The sequence below is a fragment of the Epinephelus lanceolatus genome, chromosome 23 (genome assembly GCF_041903045.1).
Source record: "Epinephelus lanceolatus isolate andai-2023 chromosome 23, ASM4190304v1, whole genome shotgun sequence".
NCBI lineage: Eukaryota > Metazoa > Chordata > Actinopteri > Perciformes > Serranidae > Epinephelus > Epinephelus lanceolatus.
In genome coordinates, this window is record NC_135756.1 from 37,683,201 (window position 1) to 37,706,512 (window position 23,312).

The 23,312-nt window shown below is 40.5% G+C and overlaps 1 protein-coding gene across 2 annotated transcripts in view; it reads right to left on the bottom strand.

The window, feature by feature from the left end:
• Nucleotides 1–15,320, bottom strand: part of slc41a2b (solute carrier family 41 member 2b) — a 158,798-nt gene extending 143,478 nt beyond the window's left edge. For both annotated transcript variants that reach the window (XM_078165362.1, XM_033609814.2), the window contains exons 1-3: nt 15,173–15,320; nt 13,009–13,672; nt 2,174–2,281 (exon numbers count right to left, since the gene is read on the bottom strand). In XM_078165362.1, coding sequence (XP_078021488.1) covers nt 2,174–2,281; nt 13,009–13,551 — 651 coding nt within the window. In that variant the 5' untranslated portion in view covers nt 13,552–13,672; nt 15,173–15,320. The remainder of the gene's footprint in view (nt 1–2,173; nt 2,282–13,008; nt 13,673–15,172) is intronic.
• Nucleotides 15,321–23,312: the final 7,992 nt, after the last annotated feature.

Consider the following 23,312-nt stretch of genomic DNA (forward strand, 5'->3'; position numbering starts at 1 on the left):
TTCCCTCAGTGGAAACGAAGCTTGTATTTACTTGTATTTCACAGATTCCACTAAAATAGCATTTTAAGTTGTGTGTGTGATTTATCCTTCAGGGATTTATCCTGGTTTCATATGAGCAGAGGAAATCTCCGCTCATCGCTAGGCTAATGTATACCATGTAAAATGCCATAGGCTGGCGCTAATAACGTTAGCATGTTGTATTTGCTTGGAAAACTTGTTTAGTATAAGACAGTTGTTTTGTCGGTGAATGTTATGAGTTGTAATGGAGCCAAATTATGTACTGTTACCTTTGTTAAATGTTGCTGTTGTCCCTGATTTTATATGAGAAGAGGAAAAGACTGCTAGACGCTAGACTAATTTATACAATGTAAAATGCCATAGACTTGTGCTAATGTTGTTAGCATGTTGTATTGGTGGGGAAATGTGTTCAGATAAAGGCAAGTGACTGTCTGTCAGTTCTGCAATTTATAGTGAAGCCAATTTGCGTACTTGTGTTTGAAATTGTCTCTATTAAGCCATATTTAATGTGTGTTTTGAATCAACTATATAAATAAAGTTTGATTTGAACTAAACTAGACGCTAGGCTAATTTATACAATATAAAATGCCACAGACTTGTGCTAATGATGTTAGCATGTTGTATTGGTGGGGGAAATGTGTCCAGAATTGAACCCGTGGCCGCTGCAGCGAGGCATTGCCTCTGTACATGGGGCGCCGGCACTATCCACTACGCTATCAATGCCCCATATTAAGCCATATTTAATGTGTGTTTTGAATCAACTAAACTTTACAGCACTTAACACAGTCCTCCACTGCCGACTAGTGTTTTGGAGGTGTAACTGCAGAGTGACACAGACATACCACAGCAGAAGTAAAAATAACGTGCAGATTTTTTTTCCCACGACTAATCGATTAGTTGAAGATTATGTACGACTTTAGGCGACCAAGATTTTGTTTGGTTGACTACAGCCCTACTATAGATATGTCACAGCCCCTTCAAGGCTCCAGCTGGTGGGTGATGTATTGCAAGTTTGGCCGTTTTTTAACAGGAAACAATATGGCAGCCAGCTGGTAACAACAATCCTGTATTACAGTTAAATAACAATGTAAACATTTGAGGTTAGAATTAGAAAAGACAGTTACAGGATCTGGGTTCATACTTGATCAGCACTGCTTTTACCATTTAGTTGTGGTGGTGGTAGGTTTTCTTCCTCTTGAGCAACAGCCAATACCATAGCCCGTTTTCTCTGGTTTCTCTGGTCCACATTTCAAAAGAATTTGGTTCTTTGTACCGCATAGTCAGCAGTTTTATGAGATACTAAACTTTAACAGCTGGGTAAAATATGGAAACCCTTCCAAATGTCTTCATGCTACCTAACTCCCCACAATGTGAATCACTGTTCAAAGCTGAGTCTAAAGGCCCGAACATACTCGGGCGTACTATAAGCGGAACGGACTCCGCGAGGAATGTCCGCAGTCATTCGGGTTTATCATAGTCGAGCGCACTTCCGCGTTGTAGTTTCCTGTAAAAATGTCCGTGAAAAATCCCTGCGATGTGAAAAATACATGCCAAGCAGTCACTGGTGTGCGGAGCGGAGTCCGCGCGGTCGTAAAATCTGAGCTTTGCGCGCACAGGCCTTGCGGACGTCCGCTTTGAGTCCGCGCGGACCTCCGCGGAATCCGTTCCGCGTATGTTCCGCCTGAGTATGTTCGGGCCTTAAGGAGAACATGAACACCAAGACAGACAGTTTTTTTAGGACACCACTGACGAGTATCAGCTCACACTGAGTTCTGCTGTTCGTGCTGACATAGCATTGTGAATGTGGAGCCTGTATGCGGAGAGCCGGGAGCCAACAGGAACACCAAAAAAAACTAACAAAGACAGAATTCTGCTGTCACTTCTTTAACTGTTTCTCCTTTGCATTGTTTAAATGGTGGAGACAAACACAGAGACGTGGAGAAATATTACACAGGCTCTGCTGAATAACTGCTTCATGCACTTGTGGGCAGGCTTGTAATTACACAGGTTTATGACACCAGTTTATGGGTTATCACATGCTGCAAATGCCCATGCTTGTGGTTCACTGTTCGCTCTCCTCACTGCTCCTCCCTTTTTACACTGTTTACTCTGGGAGGTGTGAAGTGGAGCAATACAGTGTGTGTGTTTGTCTCACCGCTGTGGACAGCCTTGAGGCCAGAGTCATCTCCAGGTTTCCCTTGAGGCCAAGGAGAGCAGGTACCAGGATGAAGATCTCTGTGATGTACTGGAACGCCTCCCAGTGCTGTGGATGACACAAGGAAATAACTAAGCTTAGGCAGTATCAAGGGATTATGGTATACATGATATTCAGAAATCCCCCAAGGTATGATTTTACAGATACTCTGTATTGATGCAGAATTGAGGCAGTGTAATGAAATGCACAGCACAGAGGTCACTCTCTACTGGCAAAACAGGCAGCTGAGCTGAGAAAGATGGTGACCGCGAATGGATAATATTACAGTATTGGACAAAAAGAACTAGAATTACCACCTCACAGTTATATGCCTCCATGAACCAGTCAAGTTGCACTTACAGTTTACATGTTCTCACAGACATAGATTCTTCACACACACATCAGTTCAATATCTGACCAATTTTCTCCCATTCTGTTCCTAAATTGATGTTGAATAATGGCCAGAAAAATGTTTTTTCACAGTAAAGCTGACCGTTGATATAAAATATCACTTCATAATTTTATCCTATTAGATATTTGTAGAAAATTTGTCATAATTAAAGTATGAATTCTTGAGTTATGGCCAAAAACTTGTTTTGTGAGGTCACAGTGACCTTTGACCACCAAATTCTAATCACTTCATCATAGCATCTAAGTGGACATTTGTGTAAAATTTGAGAAAATTCCTTCAAGGCCTTCTTGAGATACTATTGAGATTAAGACAGATGTGAGGTCACAGTGACCTTGAACTTTGACCTTCAAAATCTAACCAGTTCATCATTTAGTCAAAGTGGATGTTTGTGTAAAATTCGAAGAAATTTCCTGAAGGTGTTCTTGAGATGCTTCTCGAGAAGCCAGGGATGGGGTCACAGTGACCTTGACCTTTGACCACCTAAGTGGTAAGTATAAGTATAAGTAAGTACTTTATTCTTAAGTCCAAGTGAACGTTTGTGCCAAACTTTAAGGAATTCCCTCAAGGTGTTTTGAGACACCACGTTAACAAAAATGAGACAGACAGACGACCACCAAAATCTAACCAGTTCATCGTCAAGTCAAAGTAGATTTGACAAAGAGGTTTGTGTCAAAGTTTAAGAAATTCTCTGATGGCGTTCTGGAGATATCGTGTTCATAAGAATGGGACGGATAGACGGATGGATGGACAGACGGTCGACCTGAAAACAGAGTGTCTCTGGCCACAGCTATCTCTGGCAGAGTGGATTGCCTCTTATAGCTTCATCTTGACATGACTTCTTCAGACTACAAAAGCAGTTTATTAGTAGGGCTGCACGGTATATGCGGTAGACGGTAGAAATGATATAAATTTGGCCCACGGTAGAGATTTGCGCTCTAACCTGTCACAGGTTACAGCGTGATGATTAGAGGAGAAATGGCAGAGCATAAAGGTCCAGGTGGAAAAAACACAACTCAGTCATTTAGGATTTTGCTAAAAGAAGGAAATTACCTTTTGATATAGATCCCAGGGGACATTTTGCACCATAGAGTACTGGGTTTTAATTTTGAGTTTTGAGATCTGCATTCTGCACAATAAATGCTCTAAAAAATATGTTATATCTTTGCTTTTGTTGTTGTTGTTTTTTTTTTTTTATCAATTTAGCTTTGCTAAGGGACTACAAAACCCATTCAGAAACACTTCTATTATAACTTTTACACTTAAATTTATACCGCGATATATACTGTTACCATGAAGGGATTCGATTTATACCGTGATATGAATTTTAGGTCATACCGCCCAGCCCTATTTATTAGCCAAATGATTTTATTCAACACATCATCTCCATTCAGCCTACTGATGTCATTATTAGTCACAGTAACAAGCATCATTTAGGGCTGTAGTCAACCAAAGAAAATCTTGGTTGACTAAAGTCACACATAATCTTCAACTAATTGATTAGTCATGGGAAGAAAAAAAAATCTGCACGTTATTTTTACTTCTGCGGTGGTGTCTGTGTCATTCTGCAGTTACACCTCCAAAACACTAGTCGGCGGTGGAGGACTGTATTAAGTGCTGTAAAGTTTAGTTCAAATCAAACTTTATTTATATAGTTGATTCAAAACACACATTAAATATGGCTTAATAGAGAATTTCAAACACAACTATGCAAATTGGCTTCACTATAAATCGCACAACTGACAGACAATCACTTGCCTTTATCTGGGCACATTTCCCCCCACCAATACAACATGCTAACATCATTAGCACAAGTCTATGGCATTTTACATTGTATAAATTAGCCTAGCGTCTAGCAATCTTTTCCTCTTCTCATATAAAATCAGGGACAACAGCAACATTTAACAAAGGTAACAGTACATAATTTGGCTCCATTACAACTCACAACATTCATCAACAAACAACTGTCTTATAGGGCTGCGCGATTAATCGTAATAAAATCGTGATCTCGATTCATATGCATACGCGATAATTTTTCAATGACGGCAATTCTGCCGGCCCCGCCCGTGCCGGGAGTTGGGACATCATCTGCATGAAAAGAAGCGCTCCCAACGATGCAGCATCATACCACGTGATGCAGAGCGACAGCCGGCTGGCAGTTTGGAAAGCAGCGAGAGCAGGAGAGAGCCGACAACATGAGGAGGACCCCTTACAAGTTAATGTACTGACACTCCTCAGACAGACACACACACGCACATACACACATACCGGACAGCCTCTTGGTCCTTAGCCGCTAACGTTAGCTCATGTACAACACAGGTACCACACAGAAACTTTTACAAAGGGTCATAATGTGCTTCTAGTGACTGTCAAATCGCCAGCGAAAGTTGTTTACACTGCCTGCTCTCATGGGACAAAGATCCTCTGAGAAGAAAGATGGTTCACTCTGCTCTGCCGCCAGGAACAAACTGGGAGGCAAAGATCCTCTCTGAGGAAGAGGGTTCACTTTGCTGCAGGGTTCACCAAAACGTTTTGTTTTTTTCTTATAAATTGAACACACATTAAAGAACATACAAGATCCTGTAGAGAATTAATACATATAATACAATACAATACAATAAACTCTGTCAAATTAAATGAAGGAAGAGGAGTTTTTTTAAAGGCAAATAAAATATTGGGGATTTATGTAAAAATATACAGACATATAAATAATTAAAGATATGTAGGCTATGTTAGGTGAATACTCCTGTCAAATGCATGGTGTTGAGTCTTAGTCCATTTAGACTTTATTTTATCATAAAAATAACAATGAATATTATGAATTGTTCACATTTTAATTTAATTTTAATAACATTTATCACACAGCATTTTGTGGAAAAGTCAAATTTTCAGTTTACAGTTTTAATAAACTCAGTACTGTTTTTCAACACATACATTGTTTTGTCTTCATTCAATGTAATTAGCACATATTGTTATTGCGCCATTGGTTTTGGCCTTGGTGCCCCACATTTTGGCCATAATGCCCCAATAAATTTGCATTTATTAAAGGCCAAAGTGGCCTTGCCCTAAAAATGATTTAATTCCAGGCCTCGAATACCTACCTCAGAAAAAAGTTGTTCAGCATTGATATTATTGTTAAAATTGTTCAAAAGCTGTAAGAGAAGACAAGAGACTAAAGTTTATTGTTTTTACGGTCAGTGTCAGGCTTCAGCTGTTGCATTTAAGCTAAAAACAGGAGTGTTCCCTCTCTGCTGACCAGAGTTTATGTGCCTTGTGTCTCGTGTATTAGGCACAATCATAGGTTTTGTTATTTAATGATATTTTTATTTTTATTTTTTATTTTTTTTTATTATTTATTTATAATTTTTGTTACTTTTCCTTTTGTATCAGGAAATAAGCACAATAAATCTTTATGTTGAAAAAAATCGTGAGAGAATCGTGATCTCAATTATAAGCCAAAAAATTGTGATTCTCATGTTTTCCAGAATTGTGCAGCCCTAGCACCAATGAGCCTGCGGACTAAATCTAATAGAGTCAACACAGTAGTTTGTCTCTCTTGTCAAGAATCCTGGCAGAAATTCAATCAAGGTTCAAATGTTTACAACACAGATACAGACACAGCTTACTGTTAACATGTTGTCAGCTGACTGAAGCAAAAAAAAAAAAAAATACTGAGTTTCTGGTAGGGATGTCCTGATCCAGCTTTTTCTCTTCCGATCCGATAACAATACTACAGCCTTGAGTTTTGGCCGATACCGATACCGATCCGATCCAAGCGCATATTATACATATTCACTTATTTTGTTGTCAGTCATGTTAGAAAAGATCTGATCAAGCGATATTACTCTAACAAGAACAACTACTTAATCAGGAATGATCCACAACAGTTGGTATGAGAAACTTACCCATTTATTGTTAATAGGGTTAAATAAATAAACTTTAAACTTGAACATTAACACTAAATAAAAAATATAGCTGTTTTGCTTTGGCTGCTTTGGCCCCTTGATAAATAGAAAATAAATCAAAACAAGAAATCTTTAAAATGTCTAACATTGAAATTAAAATAGCAGCAAGACTCCACACACTTGTGCTTTGGCCCCCTAATAAATAAAAAAAGATTAACACCACAACACATTGTTGACATTTAACAAACAATGCAGCCTTTCCTTTTCAGTTATTTTTGTAGTGTCTGTGCCAGCCTGGTGCTGCTGTTTCCTGGGGCCGACAGAGGGGACAAAAACTGTTTAAACAAGCAATACTCCATCCATGGCTCCAATTTCACTAATTGTGCCTAAAACAATGCCATCAGTGCTCTTAACTTAAACAGTAAGAGTGTAAACCAAATAAAAATATCACTCTCAAAAAACCAGAGCAGAGAACAAATAGTCAGTTAACTAACTTGACCGCTACCCTTCGTGTGTGTCTGCGTCTGCATGCTGGCCTGGTGGATTGATAGTAAGTGCTGGAGCGGATCACTGGAATGGACTGCTTGACTCGCGGAGTGCTGGGCTGACCGGAAAACCTGGATCGGACTCCATGCAAAACTGGATCGGAGTTCTTGGATCGGCATTTTTCCATGCAGTCCGATCCGATGCACATTTTTTGGTAATATCGGCGGCCGATACCGAATCAAATATCAGATCGGGATATCCCTAGTTTCTGGGTGGGTTTCACATGCAGCAACCACTGTGGACACATCTTACTAGGGCTGTAATGGTATGAGATTTTCACAGTACCATAACGGTCTCAGAAAATATCACAGTTTCACATAGAAATTACCAAACTTACAATTAAAAATTTCACTTTTGGTAGCCTAATAGAATAATATAATCAATTGCCTTTTTAGTCTACTCGAAACATTCTACTGCAATACAAATGACAGAAGTGAGATGAGCTGAATATTGAAAACTGTATCTTACCAGATAAAACAGATGTTAACAAAGTTTTCCTTTGGGGACACAATATACAGTTGAAAAAAGGTAATAAATTACAATATATCAATATATCTAATAGCAATACTCAGCAGCATATCGCAACACATTTAAAAATCGCAATGATATTGTATCACGATAATATCAAAACATGGGGCCTCTGATGATTCCCACCCCTATTTCACAGTATCACAGTATTACACAGTTACCATTATTAATATCAGTTAAAATGACCCTTACAGAAATTAAAACAGAAGGTTATTTTGGTTGAAGTAGGCCTAACACTTTATTATAACTGTAACTTAACTTTCTTTTCAAATGGAAGTATGTATTAAAGTGTGAAAAGCAGTGGAGGAGAAAAGGAGTTGGGCAGCTTAGATTCCAGTCGCCCCTCCGCAGTGGCATAGATAAGCAATTGTACACTGTATGATAACCTCAGATTTACATGCAGGTATACCACTGCTACGCTAAATCTGCCTAACTGTTTTAACCCTTAATGTCCTCCAATAAAAGAAACACTGTTAAGGTGGGACTTGCAGGTGGCGTAATACACATTCATGATCCAAGTTTCCAAATTATTCTGCTGACTGATGGTTGGTGGTGGTACCGCACAAACAAACACAGCAATGTGACGGCAAAGGCAGTAAAGAAGAGGACTACAAGTGTGTAAACAACGCATGTTAAAATGTATAACAAGGAGGAAAATGCATTCATGTCCGTCTGACCTCAAGCATGCACACAAAGCCTTTACATAAGAAACACTGAATGTTAACAGAACTTTTGTTTGTTTACAAGAACACACCACACAGCAAATTAAAAACAGACAGTGTTACTTTGTCAATAGCCAATAGCATGTGGCCACCTGTATTTTAAAGGGGGACACCGCCAAAAGGAAGAATTCTAACATGTTATTTCCATGGCCTAGGAAAGTTCAATCACTATTATTAGTGAACATGAGCTGCTCTCCCTCAAAGCCGGAAACCAGAGAAGGAAGTGTCACACTTGTGATGTCATTAGGTATAAAGTCTGGAGCTGTTCCATACACAATGAATGGGAGCCTGATTTTATGAACCCAAATAATGTTTGTTTTCTTTTTGTTCTCAGCCGTGTTCCCATAAAGGCCTACTCAGAATGTTCCCCTGGCTGCTCTCAGTGTCATCCACAACATCTTTTACCACTGACTGTCTGTGGAGCAGCTGCAGATTTTGTACCCTATAACACAAATTTGAGTTATAGCGCTCCAGTGTTTGGATTTGGGAGGGAGCTGTTCATGTTTACTATTATTTTTCGACTGTCTTAGACCATAGGAATAACATGTACAAATTTTAAAAATGGGTTAAGTCCCCCCTTAAAGAATAATTCCATTTTACACCTGTCTTACTTTTGTAGCTTTGGCCATTATTCCTATCACTAATGATAATATAGTGGGGGTGAGCTGGCCTCCTGGGGCTTTAAAGGTCCCATATTGTAAAAAGTCAGATTTCCACTTTCTTTATAAAAATAAAGTAGGTATAGGTGCTACATCAATAGTGTGAAAGTATCAAAATGCTCAGGCAACGGAGGAGTCCCTATTCAGAAACTGTGCCTTAAACAAGCCAGAAGGACTTCTGTGAAGTTGTGATGTCACAACTATACTACAAAGGTGGAAACTGCCTCTAGAGTGTAGTTACAGTCATTCCCCAGCTACAGTGACAGTGCAGAAACACCCAGAGTGCAGATAAAGAAGACCTGACTCTGATCAAACTATACTTTTATGGAAGGGTGGGCTTAAAGAGACAGGCGCTAAAACGGATTGTTTCAGAGGGTGAATACAGGTTTCAGGCACACAGTATGAGAAAAACATATATTTTTTATACATAAAAACATGTAAACATTAGGGATGTTCCTGGCAAAAAAAAAAAAAGAAATTGTGTGCATTAAGAGCCCTTTGAAGGCTTTAATCACAATCTTCAACAACCATGTCATGTCTAAATACCGCTGAAGTACAAGACACTTTGCACCGTGCTGTATGAACGTGAACATTAGGGCAACTCAGTCAAAGGGAAACCACTGAAATAACGTCTAAAATAAATAAACTGCCTCTGAAATGTGGGGCACATTGAACCTTGCAGATTATCCGACAAAAATGATAGCAATTCACTTTAAAGTAAATAAAACAACATCTAAATTCTAATTCAATTTCAGCTGAAATGAGAGGCGTTTTGGACCATGCTGTTTGAATGTAAACCCTGCACATTATCTGAGAAAAAGTTGACAAATAATAGAAAATCTCAAAAAAGATAAATTGCTGCTGAATTGTGAAGCGCTATGCACCGTTCAATTTAAACATAAACCTGACACTAGGGGTGTAACGGTACACAAAAATCTCGGTTCGGTACGTACCTTGGTACACAAGTCACAGTTCGTTTTTTTCGGTACAGTAATGAAAAAAATAGACAACTATTAAATATCTTTTATTTATTGGTAACCTTATTAAAACATACCACCACAGCAGTTAAAGGACAACTTCAGTATTTTTCAACCTGGGCTCTATTTCCCCATGTGTATGTGTGCGTGTGATTCATGGGTACCACTCATTCTAAAATTGGTTCAGTATTGAGCCGCGAAACGAGCTAAAACTGTAATGGGGGCAAATGCGTCCCATATAAAAGTGCTTTTTTTCACCACTGACCGGTTCAGAACGCCAGTGTTATCTCTGTAAATAGCATATGGTAGCGGCCCTGGGGCAGTGGTGAGTGTGAATGAGTGGAGTCAGCTGTCAGTCAGTGTTGGATCGGGAAAGGCGGAAGTGGTCCCCGTTTGGTATTGTAAATGAGTATGTGTGTGTGAAGTGTGTGTTACGCTAGAAGAGTCAGAGGACGGAGTCTTCTACGTGCTACCCTCTGGAGTGTTACCCGAGTTTTTGGAGTGCTCAAACAAACGGGCCTTTTTCCCGAACAGGCTGTCGCGCAACAACCCGTACAGCTTTCATAGACTGCCTTTGTCGGACGGCGAGATGCTGAAGTTGTGGCTAGTTGTGCTACAAATGGATGCTAACGCTCCTCTCCAGACACTGCACCTTGCAGACCATCAGGTCTGCAGTGCTCACTTCTCCCAAGATGACTACTGCCAGCCGAAGAAGAGAGGACATCCAATCCCGAAACACCTCTTCCTCAAGAAAACAGCTGTCCCACAAGTAGAGAGAGCTACAGACACAGTGGAGCAAAGCTCGTGACATCACACAGCCCAGAGGTAAGGGAAAGGCTAAGTTAGCATGCTATTTACAGAGATAGCACTGGCGATTTGAACCGGTCAGTGGTGAAAAAACACACACTTCACACACACATATTCATTTACAATACCGAGCGGGGACACCTTCCGCCTTTCTGCTCCAATACTGACTGACAGCTGACTCCACTCATTCACACTCACCACTGCCCCATGGCCGCTACCATATGCTATTTACAGAGATAGCACTGGCAATCTGAACCGGTCAGTGGCGAAAAAAAGCACTTTTATACGGGACACATTTGCCCCCATTACCGTTTTGGCTCATTTCGCGGCTCAATACTGAACCAATTTTAGAACAAGTGGTACCCATGAATCATACGTACACATACACATGGGGAAATAGAGCCCAGGTTGAAAAATACCGAAGTTGTCCTTTAACTCTTTTTACACAACTTTTGAATGAAACCAATATATATAAAATCCTGCTTTTTCACATTGTTTGAATGAAAATAGAAATATAAAAGTGAAAAATAAAATCCTGCTGTTTTTTTAACACATTTTTTGAATGAAAAATATAAATATACATTTCTGCTTTAACAGTTTTACTCAGTTAAAATAAAAAGTATAGTGCAGCTGGTCAGCTTTAAAGCCTGCTCAGATCCAGTTTTACTAGAAACTTACTTAGCTTTCCCACTTTGTTAAAGTGCAGTAAACAAAACGTGCTTATATCTGAAGTGCAGCTTAAACAATTTTACTCAGTTACAATGGCGTTGGTTATTTCTTAAGCGCGATGGTCAGGGAAACGCTCTTTCTTTTTAAACGACGACGATATCGTAGTTTGCACCAGATTGCTTTTTCTAGTCGTGCCGTTCAAACTCGGGTGGTGACGTGTTTCCGAGTACATACCCGACCGCTGTTCTGCAGTGTCGGCACACTGCTTTTGTCTTGTCAACTTGTTTATTTCCATCTTCGTATTTTACCCTGAAACCAAAGTGTTCCCAAACAGAGGACTTAAGGTTTGCGGGTGGGTCTTCAGGTTCGTCAGGCTCACTTGCCATATTGTCAAAATGCGAGAAAGCGCTGCACAAAGTGAAAGCAGAGATTTACGGTCGGACTCGGTCCATCACTCAATTATGTCCGTCAGGGAATATTTTAAATGGTTCGGCTCGCAAAAACGGAATTAAAATAAAACAACATAAAATAAAATAATATCCTGCGCCCAATAATTCGGTACAGGGTCGTGCCGAACCGAAAGACGCGTACCCAACGGTTCGACACAAATACATGTACCGTTACGGCCCTACCTGACACATTAACCAACAAAAAGTCACATAAAATTAAACAAATAACACAGGATCTAAAATACTTAATTTCTGCCAAACTGTGAGGCACTGTGCCATTCAATAAATACTGCCAAACCATGCTAGTTTTGAAGGAGGACATCTTTCAATTTCCCACAGTGCTGTTTTAAAACTCTAGTCTACTTGAGCATTACCGTGAGGAAAGGGACTGCTGTCTGACAGCTCTGTAGCCCCCGCTAGTGGCGGGCGGCTGCATGGCAGTTTTAGACCCATCACAATGAATGGTTACGTTTCACTGCGCCTGATGTTCTACTGCTCCCTCTCTGTCCTGAGTGTGCTCTGAGCTCAGACAGTGTGCTGCTATAAATAACCCAGCGGTTTATGTATTCCAGCAGCGCTCCTAATGAACAGTCCAGCTCCAAAAACTGAAAATCTAATTGTGGCGGCAGACATTTTAATCATGGTGGGCAGCCAAAAAAAATTAATGTGTGGGGAACCCTGTACAGACCCTGTAGTACAGACAAGTGTAGATAATGTTGGATTCAAAATACAGACTGACTTCCGGCTTCAACTTTGACCGACTGTAATTAACGCAGTTGTGTAGACAACTTTCCTGAGGGATTAAGGATTGTTACAATGTGTTCCATTTTACCTCTTAATAAAGCGCTTTAGATAATCTGGATAAACTATTGGCTCCTGTCCGATTTTCTGTCTGATTATGGTTTTTTGCTCCTTCAGGCTTTGTTCTTGGGAGAACGTCATGTTCCTACATCTCTGCAATTGCTTTGCTGACTACAACATTATCATAACTCATAGAGACAATGGCCCCAACTTTAAACATAAGACCCTTTGATGTCATAAACTGGAATTAGCCTTTAACACGTCTGGAGCTCTGAGCTCTACTGGCTGTTGTCTGAATAACAGTTACATTGTAGCTCAACTTACCTGAACAATATCCAGCACCATTCCAGCTGATACAGTTCCAAATCCAGCTAACAGGAAGGGGAGCAAAATCTGCAACGCCATGGCCAGCGGCGACTCTTTGGGCATATTCTGCACAGCTGATCCCAGCCCTTCCTCCTCATCCTCCTCTTCCTCCTCATCTGCCTCCTCCCCAGACAGCCTCCTCTCAGCCAGCATGGGCTCTGTTTCAGAGTAGCCTCCATCTCCACAGTCAGATAAAGTCACAGAGGACCGAGACGCCCGGTCCAGGAGCCGTCGGCCTTCTATGTGTGATGACTCCTGTCTGTAGCCATTCTGGAGCAAGCTGGCCTCAGGTTTAGCTCCGAGGTCCACCATGGCTAACCGCTCCTCCTGCAGCTTGGTATAACCAGTTGGAACCATGGTTTGGAACAGTGAGGCAATCCGCCCGGAGGAAACAGGCTTCAGGGAGAGAGCACTCCACCCACCACCTGCTCCACTCACACGCACCGTCAGGCTAGAGCCCAGGGAATCCCCTATAGCTCCTCCCAGACTCTGGATACTCATGATGTGGTTGAGGGCTGCAGTGTCTCATCTCCTGCCTCCCAGTCTGTGAGCAGTGTCAAGTAATTCAGACTGGTTCAGGTGCACCATCCCTGTTGGATATTGGTTTCAGGGATTCATCAGCCTGAGGAAAACACACACAGGGAAAGATATGTGGGGAGAAAACAGGATAACACAGCCTAGAGCAAAATTTAATATGACATTACACTGAGATGGAACAGCTGAGTCACTTCTCATTCTAATAAAGAGGAACAAACCCTCCGGAACTGTTAACCAAAGAACCAAGGCTCTAAATATCGACCAATATTGCAATATCGTTTTCTACTGAAATACAGAACTACACAATTCTCTTCATTTTAATGATAACAGTTGTAAAGGATTCTGTTTCTAGTCAATATTATCTATTAACATAAATTAATTTTTAACATCACAATATATATTTAATTTGTTGATTATAAAAGAATGTTTTAAGGGTAAGGGACTGTTTATTATTACTGAGGCAGGAGGGGTTGGTGCAAAAACTGGGGAAAAACTTGTGTTTTTTTAGTTTGGCTTAGTGGAGGGGCATACAAAGTTAAATAGTTGTTTTTGTATTTATTCTACCACAGCTTTTTAAAGAAAACTTTTTCCAAACCACAACCAGAACTGTAAAAACAGAAATTATCAGTGGATGTTCAAATTTCCTTGTTCACATCAACAAACACTTCCGTCAGACAAAAAAACATAACTTAATCTGAGCTATCACCAAGCAGTGATTTTTCATCAAAATCACCCCCCCCCCCCCCCCCCAAAAAAAAAAAACATTTACACAAACTAACCAGCATGCATGACAAGAGAGAAAAACTGAGGCTTTTATCAACTCCATGATTTCATCCTCAACTATTAACTTTTAACTTTCAAACAATGAAGGATAAGTTTAAAAAAAAAATACTAAGTACTTTGTGGTGGAGGGAGGGCAAAATAATTGTAGTCTCAGGGAGGGTCAAATTACCCCCACACACACACACACACACACACACACACACACAGAACAGCCCCCAAATAAAATGCCAAAGTGCATAAAAAGCCTCAAAATGTAGCTTGTTCATCAAAAAGGTTTCTTGGGGTAGGACACCCCCAGACCCGCTACAGAGGTCCGAGCTAAGCCCCAAATGTCCTCAAATCCTAGAAACGCTCCTGCTGAAAGCAGTAACTGTGTTTTGTTTTTACTGGTGTTGCTTTTCTTGTTTTGGAGATGCGGTCCGAAGCCCACAGGTTAGAGTTGCCCACATTTTCATCTGCCCAACATCGCTGTTCAGGCCTTTCATATTACCTGCCTGTCTGTCTTTTCGCTTATCACGTTCCTGCTTTATCGTTTAACGCTTTCTGACGACATACACTCGTATTTAATGACAGCCCTGCAGAACGCGAAAATGTTGGCTAGTTGTGGGTAACTGTTTCTATTAGCTCACACTGTGCTATGTTAGCTAGCTGTGTAGAAATCAAAACAGTAGGAGGCACGGCTCCCTACTTGCTTTATGCGTAAACCGGGAACATACAGTGGCTGGTCTTAGCTAGTATAAATAAAAACTACAAACTACTTATTTTAGTCGTTCCCGTATGTTAGTTGTTTTTCATGAGTTACCTTTCTGCAACGGAGACATTTCATCCAGGAAGAGAGATGCGAGTCTTTTTTCTTGACAGTCAGTCAGCCGGAGGCCGCGTCACAGATGAAGTGCCACCAAAGCTCGTCTATGTTAGAAAGATGAACTACCCCGTTTGAAAAAAGTGGCTGTAATACGCGCTGGGTAGAGACTCGGCACTCTTCTTTATGTATCAGAGGATGGAAGTGGCCGCGGTGTGACTTCGTGACTTACTTTTTTTTTTTTTTTTTGCGTTCCATGAAGTTACAACATCCTCAAGCCTCTCTGGGGTGACTGATGGAAAATACATGACTCTCCCCCACCATAAATGATTCATTAGATTTTTAAAACTTGTTGTGTTTAAAAAATTGTAAGTTAAAGTTAAGTTAAAGACGAAATCCTGGAGTTGAAAAAAGCCTCCGTTTTACAATCTTGTGCTTGCTGGTTAGTTAGTCCAAACAGTTTGGAAATATCACCATTTTAAGCTTGAATGTAAAGAAGTATTCGAATGTAAAATAGTTAGAAACTGTATAACAAAAGAGCATGTGCAAAATGCTCCAGTTATTTCCTCAGGCGGTATTACATCTATAATCACTGGTAATACTATTTACTCTCTATTCTTGGTTATGTATGATGATGATGATGTTAATAAAAACACTATGCCTTATGTTAACAAATAAGGTGAGCTGATGTACAAGATTTACATTTAAAGGGGAACATCACCTAAATTAAGAATTCCAACATGTTATTTCCATGGCCTTGGAGAATTCAGTCATTACTGGTAAACGTGTCAAAGCCAGAAACCACAGAGGGAAGTCTCACATTGTGATGTCACAGGGTATGAAGTCTGGAGCTGTTCCATAGACAATAGGTTTGTTCGAGATGAGAGCAGGCGGTTGCAGCAGGGGGTGGTGACGATAAGCTGCGGTGTAGTCGAACAGTTTCCCGATAGTTTCCAAGAGTACCCAGCTGCAGACAAGATGGCGGACAAGGGCACCGCCATATATCCATAGACATATATACATAGACACCGCATTGACTGCTGCTGCCTATTGGAGCCGACGTCCTCGCCGGCCGCCATCTTGGATGGGTCTCGCTTCGCCTCCACAGTGCATTCACTTCTATTGAGGAAGGAGCTGTATGCACAAGTAAAATAGAATAACTCACTAAATTTGCAACTGATTTTCACGCGGTTTGGTTTGTTACAAACGGCACACATGTAGTTATGATACAGGATGCTTTCGTACATTAAAAATACGGGATTTCATGCTTTAATGCTTTCTGCAGATAGCAACAGCATGTTATATAGGTCACAACACAGTTCTTTCATTCACCTCAACCCCAGAGTGGGAGATATATATATATATATATATATATATATATATATGTCTATGCATATATCCAATCCATACCGGAAGTCCATACCGGAAGTTAATCTTCTTTGTGTCTAAAATACTGGTTGCATACATACAGGAAGTCAGTTTTTTGTTTTGTTTTTTCCCCAGAAGTCGGTTTTTAAAGGGGAACTAAACCCCCCTCTCTGGGCATTACTCCGCCCACAGCTTGATTTAAAAAAATTCAGTGTTGCCAGATCTCGCGAGACAAATAAGCAACCAGGCCTGTGAAAACAAGCCCAAAACAAGCGACTTTTTCTACGGAGCCCCCCTAGGTTCCAGTGAGAGAAAATTAAATAAAATATGTGCACGGTTTTACAGTCCGTGGGGACAGATTTTAAACTGTGGGTACAGATTGTCAATTTACATCCATGTGGACAGATTAGTAAACTGTGCGCAGTTTTGCAAAACTGTACCCACGGTACACAGTTTATTTATTTTTCTCCCCCTGAGGTTCAGGACAATGACTACAAGAGGGAGTTAAACCACCTTTTAACATTATTTAACATTAGAAAACAGATGGGATATCAAATATAGACTGATGTACCAAGTACATTATATACACAGTAAACCTCTGATAATTAAAATTTGCACACAGAAATAAATATCATCCTGAATTCACAATTTCTTTATTTATTATTGCTTTTTATGCACTCATCTAACTTTTTTCTTTTAGTTACAGGACTGATGTTTTCCTAACCAGAAAAAAACACATTACCCTGCTCTGCCTCTGATTGGCTAGTACTCGTTGCCATCAGAGTTAGAGCCAATTAGAAGCAGGATGCGGGTGGGAAAAACTCTGCTGTCTCCTGTGTGTATGGGGAAAGGAGAGGGACAGAGGGAACAGGCAAGACAAACTATCCTACGTTTAAATAACATATCGAAAATATCTGCTTGACAACTTATTATGGAGCTGGGAACAAGCCCAAATAAGCAACTACGCTTTAGAGACAAGCCCAAAAAAATCGCAACCCGCGACTACCAATATTTGTAAGCGACTTTACAGAAAAACAAGCCCAAAGTCGCTTATAATAAGCGGACTTGGCAACACTGAAAAAATTCAGAAAAGATAGGCGGAGCTGAAGGAGGGAGGGCGGGGCGGGGGCAGGCGAGCGGCTGAGGAAGGGGGCAGAGTGAAGATTGTCCCTCTCTGCGGGGAGAGGGCTTCCCCGGAGGTCGGCCTCTCTACCGAGTCCCTCTCCTCCACACTTAGACTTATTTTCATTGTGCCGATGATGGCTTGGAAAACCACCCCTAACTGTGTCACACGGGCAGAAGGGAAGGCGGCCAGAGCTCGGCCGGTCCCCTTCTCCACACTTTGACTTATTTTAGCCTACTTGGTTCTATTTCTCCCTCTCTGGGAGCCTGGTCTCTCCCTCACCGCGCAGCAGTCCACCGCATCCATCCATCCACCCCTACCTCCCTCGCGGCCCCGCACCCCAAGGCTTGGCTCTCTCTCACCGCGCTGCGACCCTCCACATCCCTCTCTCGCTGCCCCGCACATATACTCCCGAGCCTGGCCGCCTCTCCTTGACCAACTAACCTAAATACTATAAACACACTACTAACTGTAAACCTACACTAAAATACACTATGCTAAAAATACAATTCGACAAATTACTAGCTATTCTGTCTGCTCTTCTACCTTCTCTCTGCTCTGATCCAACCTACTCGCTATCAGTTTGATAACTGCGGACAGAATGGTTTTATAGTAAGGGGAGGAGGAGTAAAGGGATGAGCACAGGCTTTAGCGTGGACGGTTAGTGATGTCATTCGCCCCCAATGTAATGAAATGTAAATTCAAATGTAGTAACCAGGTTTCAAGCTGTAGAGGGCACTCCATAGCACATTTTTAAAATAAAATGTAGATTTTCAACAGTTTGCACTAAACTGTCAAGATTTTGAGCAGGATCAGTCAGTAACACTACTATACAACCAGAAACAATGATTATCAGCTGAAAAAAAATGGTTTTAGGGTTTAGTTACTCTTTAAGTCTGTCTTTTTTATATTATTTATTTTAGCAATACATTTACAAACTTTGAAGCAGTCATCAATTATAAAGATAGATAGATATATATATATTAAAATAAATAATAATAATATCAATAATTATTTTAAATACAATCATGTTTTGTTTGGAATAACATTGACCTCAACAAGTTAAACCTACAAAGATTGCAGAAAATCAGCAAACACATGAATTTTAGTTGGATTAATTTTTAACAAAGATTAAATAAGGTGAGCACTTTCATTTATTGGGCTACAGTTGCAACATGCAGATTACTATCAGGTCATTCAAAACAACTGAAAACCATGGACACAACAAATGTCATACTTACTCTTTGTATGCTTAATTGTAACTATTTAACTATTAAATGAACGTAATAATTAGATTGTCATATTGTCAGATGTATTCTATTATATTTCAGGAGCACATGTAAACACATTATACTATTGTACTGGCGACATAAAGAAGTAGACTTGGAGTTCTTTTTTGTGAACAAGTTTTTATTCCAGATATCTATATCAATCTCAAAAGTAGAAAAAAAACAAAGAAAAAAAAAGGAAAAACAGTAAAATAATTTAATTGTTTGGTCTATAAAATGTAAGAAAATGGTATAAAATGTCAACCACTGTTCCACAAATCACAAGATCCCAAGATGCAGCCTAAAATGTCTTGTTTTGTCCCAAACAAATATCATTAAACATTACTGTTACATGTAGAAGAATATGATCTCAAACAGATACTTCTCATCAACATACCATGGAAATGAACTGCATTTTCCATATGGTTTTTCAGGTGCCTCCGGATCACACTCATTTTTGGTTTTAAATCTGGGGCAGAGAGGACACCCAAACTCGGATGGTGAAAGGGTTGTGTGCCCCAGACTGGCTTCGTCGCTCAAAATAGAGGGGTGCATCTGAAAAAAGGAGAAGTCAATCAACATCTTATCTTATTGTGGCAGAGTGGGGGGGGGGGGGGATGCTAGGGATGCAGAGCTTAACAACGCCACCCAGGGGAATTTCACCCCTGGGAATATACCTACACTTTTACAGGATTATTTACTGGCAACACAGGTTAAATGTAACACAGGGCCAGAGACGTGATTCACATACAAAAATATATACTTTATTTTTGAGTTAAAAACACAATTTCTCTTTAAAAAAAAGGGCTGGAACAAACAGAGGCAACCAAATAGTTCAGGGCTGGGGCTTACCACGGCGGCAGGAAACCAAGGAGGGAGAAACCAAATCAAACACCACCCGTGAAGCACACCAAATACTGAACTGTGAAAGCACCACCACCAGGAAAGGGACTGCCGCTCGCTTTGGCCCACAGCACCTGTAACACAAAGGAAGAATTAATTATTTTTGCCTCCTTACTCAATAAATGAAATCAAATACAAAACAGAATCAAGGTTATAAGAAAATCAGAGAAATAATCCAATTTAAACACAATCTTCCAAATTAACCAAAAGAAAGAAAAGAATAAACAATGAACAAAATGAAAGAAGTCTTAAAGAGTCTGTTCCAACCGTCGAAAAGGTGTGTAGGTGGGCAGACACCTGGGGCTATATATATGTTATTTATCTGACCCGGTTAACCCTCGGGGGACGCTCATGTCGTATACCACATAAGACGACTCTCGTTACTATTTTTAGAATATCTCCAGGAAAAAAAAAATGTATAGAACTTGATTGAGCAGTGCAGGGTTGAGGTAATACAAGCATTAATACACAAGGAGACCAGGCGAACCTAAAATTGGAAAAAAATGGCTTGTGTGCAGTGAGTGTGTGCAAATGTTTTACACCACAACACACCAAAATGCAGGGGAACACATATTAACCCCGCTGCAAACTACACATCTAAATTAACCAACACATCAAGCGAGGGCAGTAATAGTCTCTGACCAACATTAACACTGTTTACACACAGACACTGATGAAAGGGAGCACAACAGACCTTGAGCAGCTAACGTTAAGTTAATACCAAAGTTAATACCTCATTTTTAAACAACAAATGTAGCGAAACCCACCATTCGGTGGTAGTAATTTGTGCATGCTGAGATTCCCCACATAGACGTCCCCCTAATGATTCGATACATTACGTAGAATTGCATCTTAGAGAACATAACACACGTGTTAAAATATAATGAAGATGACGGCGCGTATAAATGCAGCGGCTTGGTACTCTATGCTAGTGCTAGCTACTAGCTACTACTGCTATAGTCTTGCCACCAGACAATCAGAGATCTCCGCCTTCTGATAGTCTGGGGACACTCCTTTCTAAAGTGTGTTTAACACACTGGCGAAAACGGCCGGCAGCAAAGCAACGCCTCTTGCATTTTTGAAAAGAACACGCCTACTCAGAAATGTGCGCTCCCCCTTTTCTCATCCGCAAGGAAACAAACACACAGAGAGCTTGAAAATGGATGCCGAGAGATTTAACTCCGTTTTATCAAACGTGTGCTCATCCGTGAAGAAAATATTTTTTTTCCAGCGGATGTCTTAGTTACAACATGATTGAGCTAACTGGAGTAGTTTCATGTCGTATCCGCCAACGGGAGGCTTTTAACAGATGACGTCCTGATGTTAGCTTTGCTGCTGCTGTTAGCTGCCCCTGTCAGCTGCAGCCACTGATGCTTTGTAGACATCGTGGTTTCCCAAAACTGAATAAATACCACACATAGCAACACAAAACTGCTTTGCTAGCTCAATCATGTTGTAACTAAGATATCCGCTGGAAAAGATATTTTTTTCACGGACCGTTTAACGAGTTATTACCTATTACAGACACCGCTAACGGCTAACAGGGCTAACAGCTAACGGTTAGCCCAGCTAAATGAAATAAATATTATAAATAAATAAATATTAGCTAAATAAATAAATAGCTAAATAAATATTATATAGAGGGAATCGCCTTGTAAACAACAAGGCGATTCCCTCTATATTCTATAGTCCGGCCGGACGGATGAATCATGGCCTTGTAAAAGATTATGTTTGTTTCTTATAGTTGGCGAGAATGTGTCGCCGCAAACGCGACAAACATCCACTAACTTTGACGGCGTTTTCTGCGAGTACGGCTGAGCCATTTTGTACCACTACACGTGTTTCTAGTGGGACTCTGTTTACAAGCACAAGAGTTCAGCAAGCCACCGAAGGACCGCCCTGCAGATTTACTATTGGTTCTGCAACGTAGGGAGTTTTTTAAACTCTGAAATTGTATCCGCCCATCTAAACACAAAATCAAGGAGAAAGTCATCAGTCTTTAGTTAAAGCGTCTTGTGAGTCTACTACTGCTAGTGCTAAGTGCCGAACAGAATTTCATTGTGCAATGTACAATGACAATAAAGTTGTCTAATTCTAATAATTAAAAGACTTGTTCCCTTACCACTCTTTCTCTTAGTCATGCGTGTATTGTTGCATTCTTCTCTTCGTCTTCTCCGTTGTCTTCTTCCTCTTCGGTGAATAATACACAGACCAACTTCCGGTATGGACTTCCGGTATGGATTGGATATATGCCGCCGCCCTTGTCCGTCATCTTGTCTGCAGCTGGGTCCGAGCTGCCACTTCAAAGCCACCAGACTCCATTCACAGAAACAGTCATTTTACTTGGTAGCACACAGAGTTGCTGGTCTACCGCGATGTTAACTGGTTAGTGTGTACGGTATGGCGGAGCAAATATTCAAATATAGCATATACTTACACTAATATTGATTTTTTTTAGGTGGTTAAAATGCATTTTGTTGCAGCCCCGTCCACAGCAGTAGGCCTGCATTAGCTAAAATAAAATAAGCACAAAAGAAAGGTCAGATAACAGACCATAGTATTTAACTACATATCTTTGAATGTTACTGTTATGGGTGAAAATGACAACAGAAGTCAACAAGTTTGCCAACTTCACATATCCTCGCAAATATAATCTACTGCCCCTTTGCTACCTGAATGTGATTGTTGTTAGTATAACGTCACCGTGATTTGGCATATTCTATTGTAGTGTTCTCAGTTCTGACACAGAAAATGTACCTATACTCAAAACATTCCCCTCAGTATCTCTCAGTATAACCTAGAACGGTGATTCCCAACTGGTGACTCGCAGTCTAAAAATGGGCTGTGGGTCAATTTTGAATGGACTGCAAGTCCAAGTTCAAGTGTGAATATTTCAAATTTGTAATAAACACACTTTATTTTGAAATATCAGACAACAGAGACAGCAAACCAGCTCCATGACATGGCCATCTTTTGCCATTTATTGTCAAGAAGCGGCTCCAGCCTTTATACCCTATGACATCAATAATTTGAGTTTTAGCACTCTAGTTTTTGGATTTGGGAGAGAGCTGTTCACTTTTACTGCTCTGTCTTAGAGCATAGGAATACCATGGATGAATTTTGAAAATGGGCGTAGTTCCTCTTTAACTGAACTAGGTGAACGCTACCCAACACGGGTTTCGCAGCAACAAAAGTATGTGGGAGTGAGACCTCTGCTGCGCATACAAGCTTTCCAATCAGAACAAAACGTGCCACACAGACATTTGGGTGGTAGTGCGCAGGCGCAGGGTACACCTTGCTAAAGTAGTTCTCCAGTTTTTTTAATAATAAGACGAGGAGTCTTAACGTTGTTGTAATGGCTCAGTTGTTTATTAGCGTTCATATTCGTTGTATACGTACAGTCAGTGTAATGTTTACAGCCAACCTCACAGTCTATCTATTGTCATAAAGTCTTCCAAAACAGTAGAGGGCGCTTTAT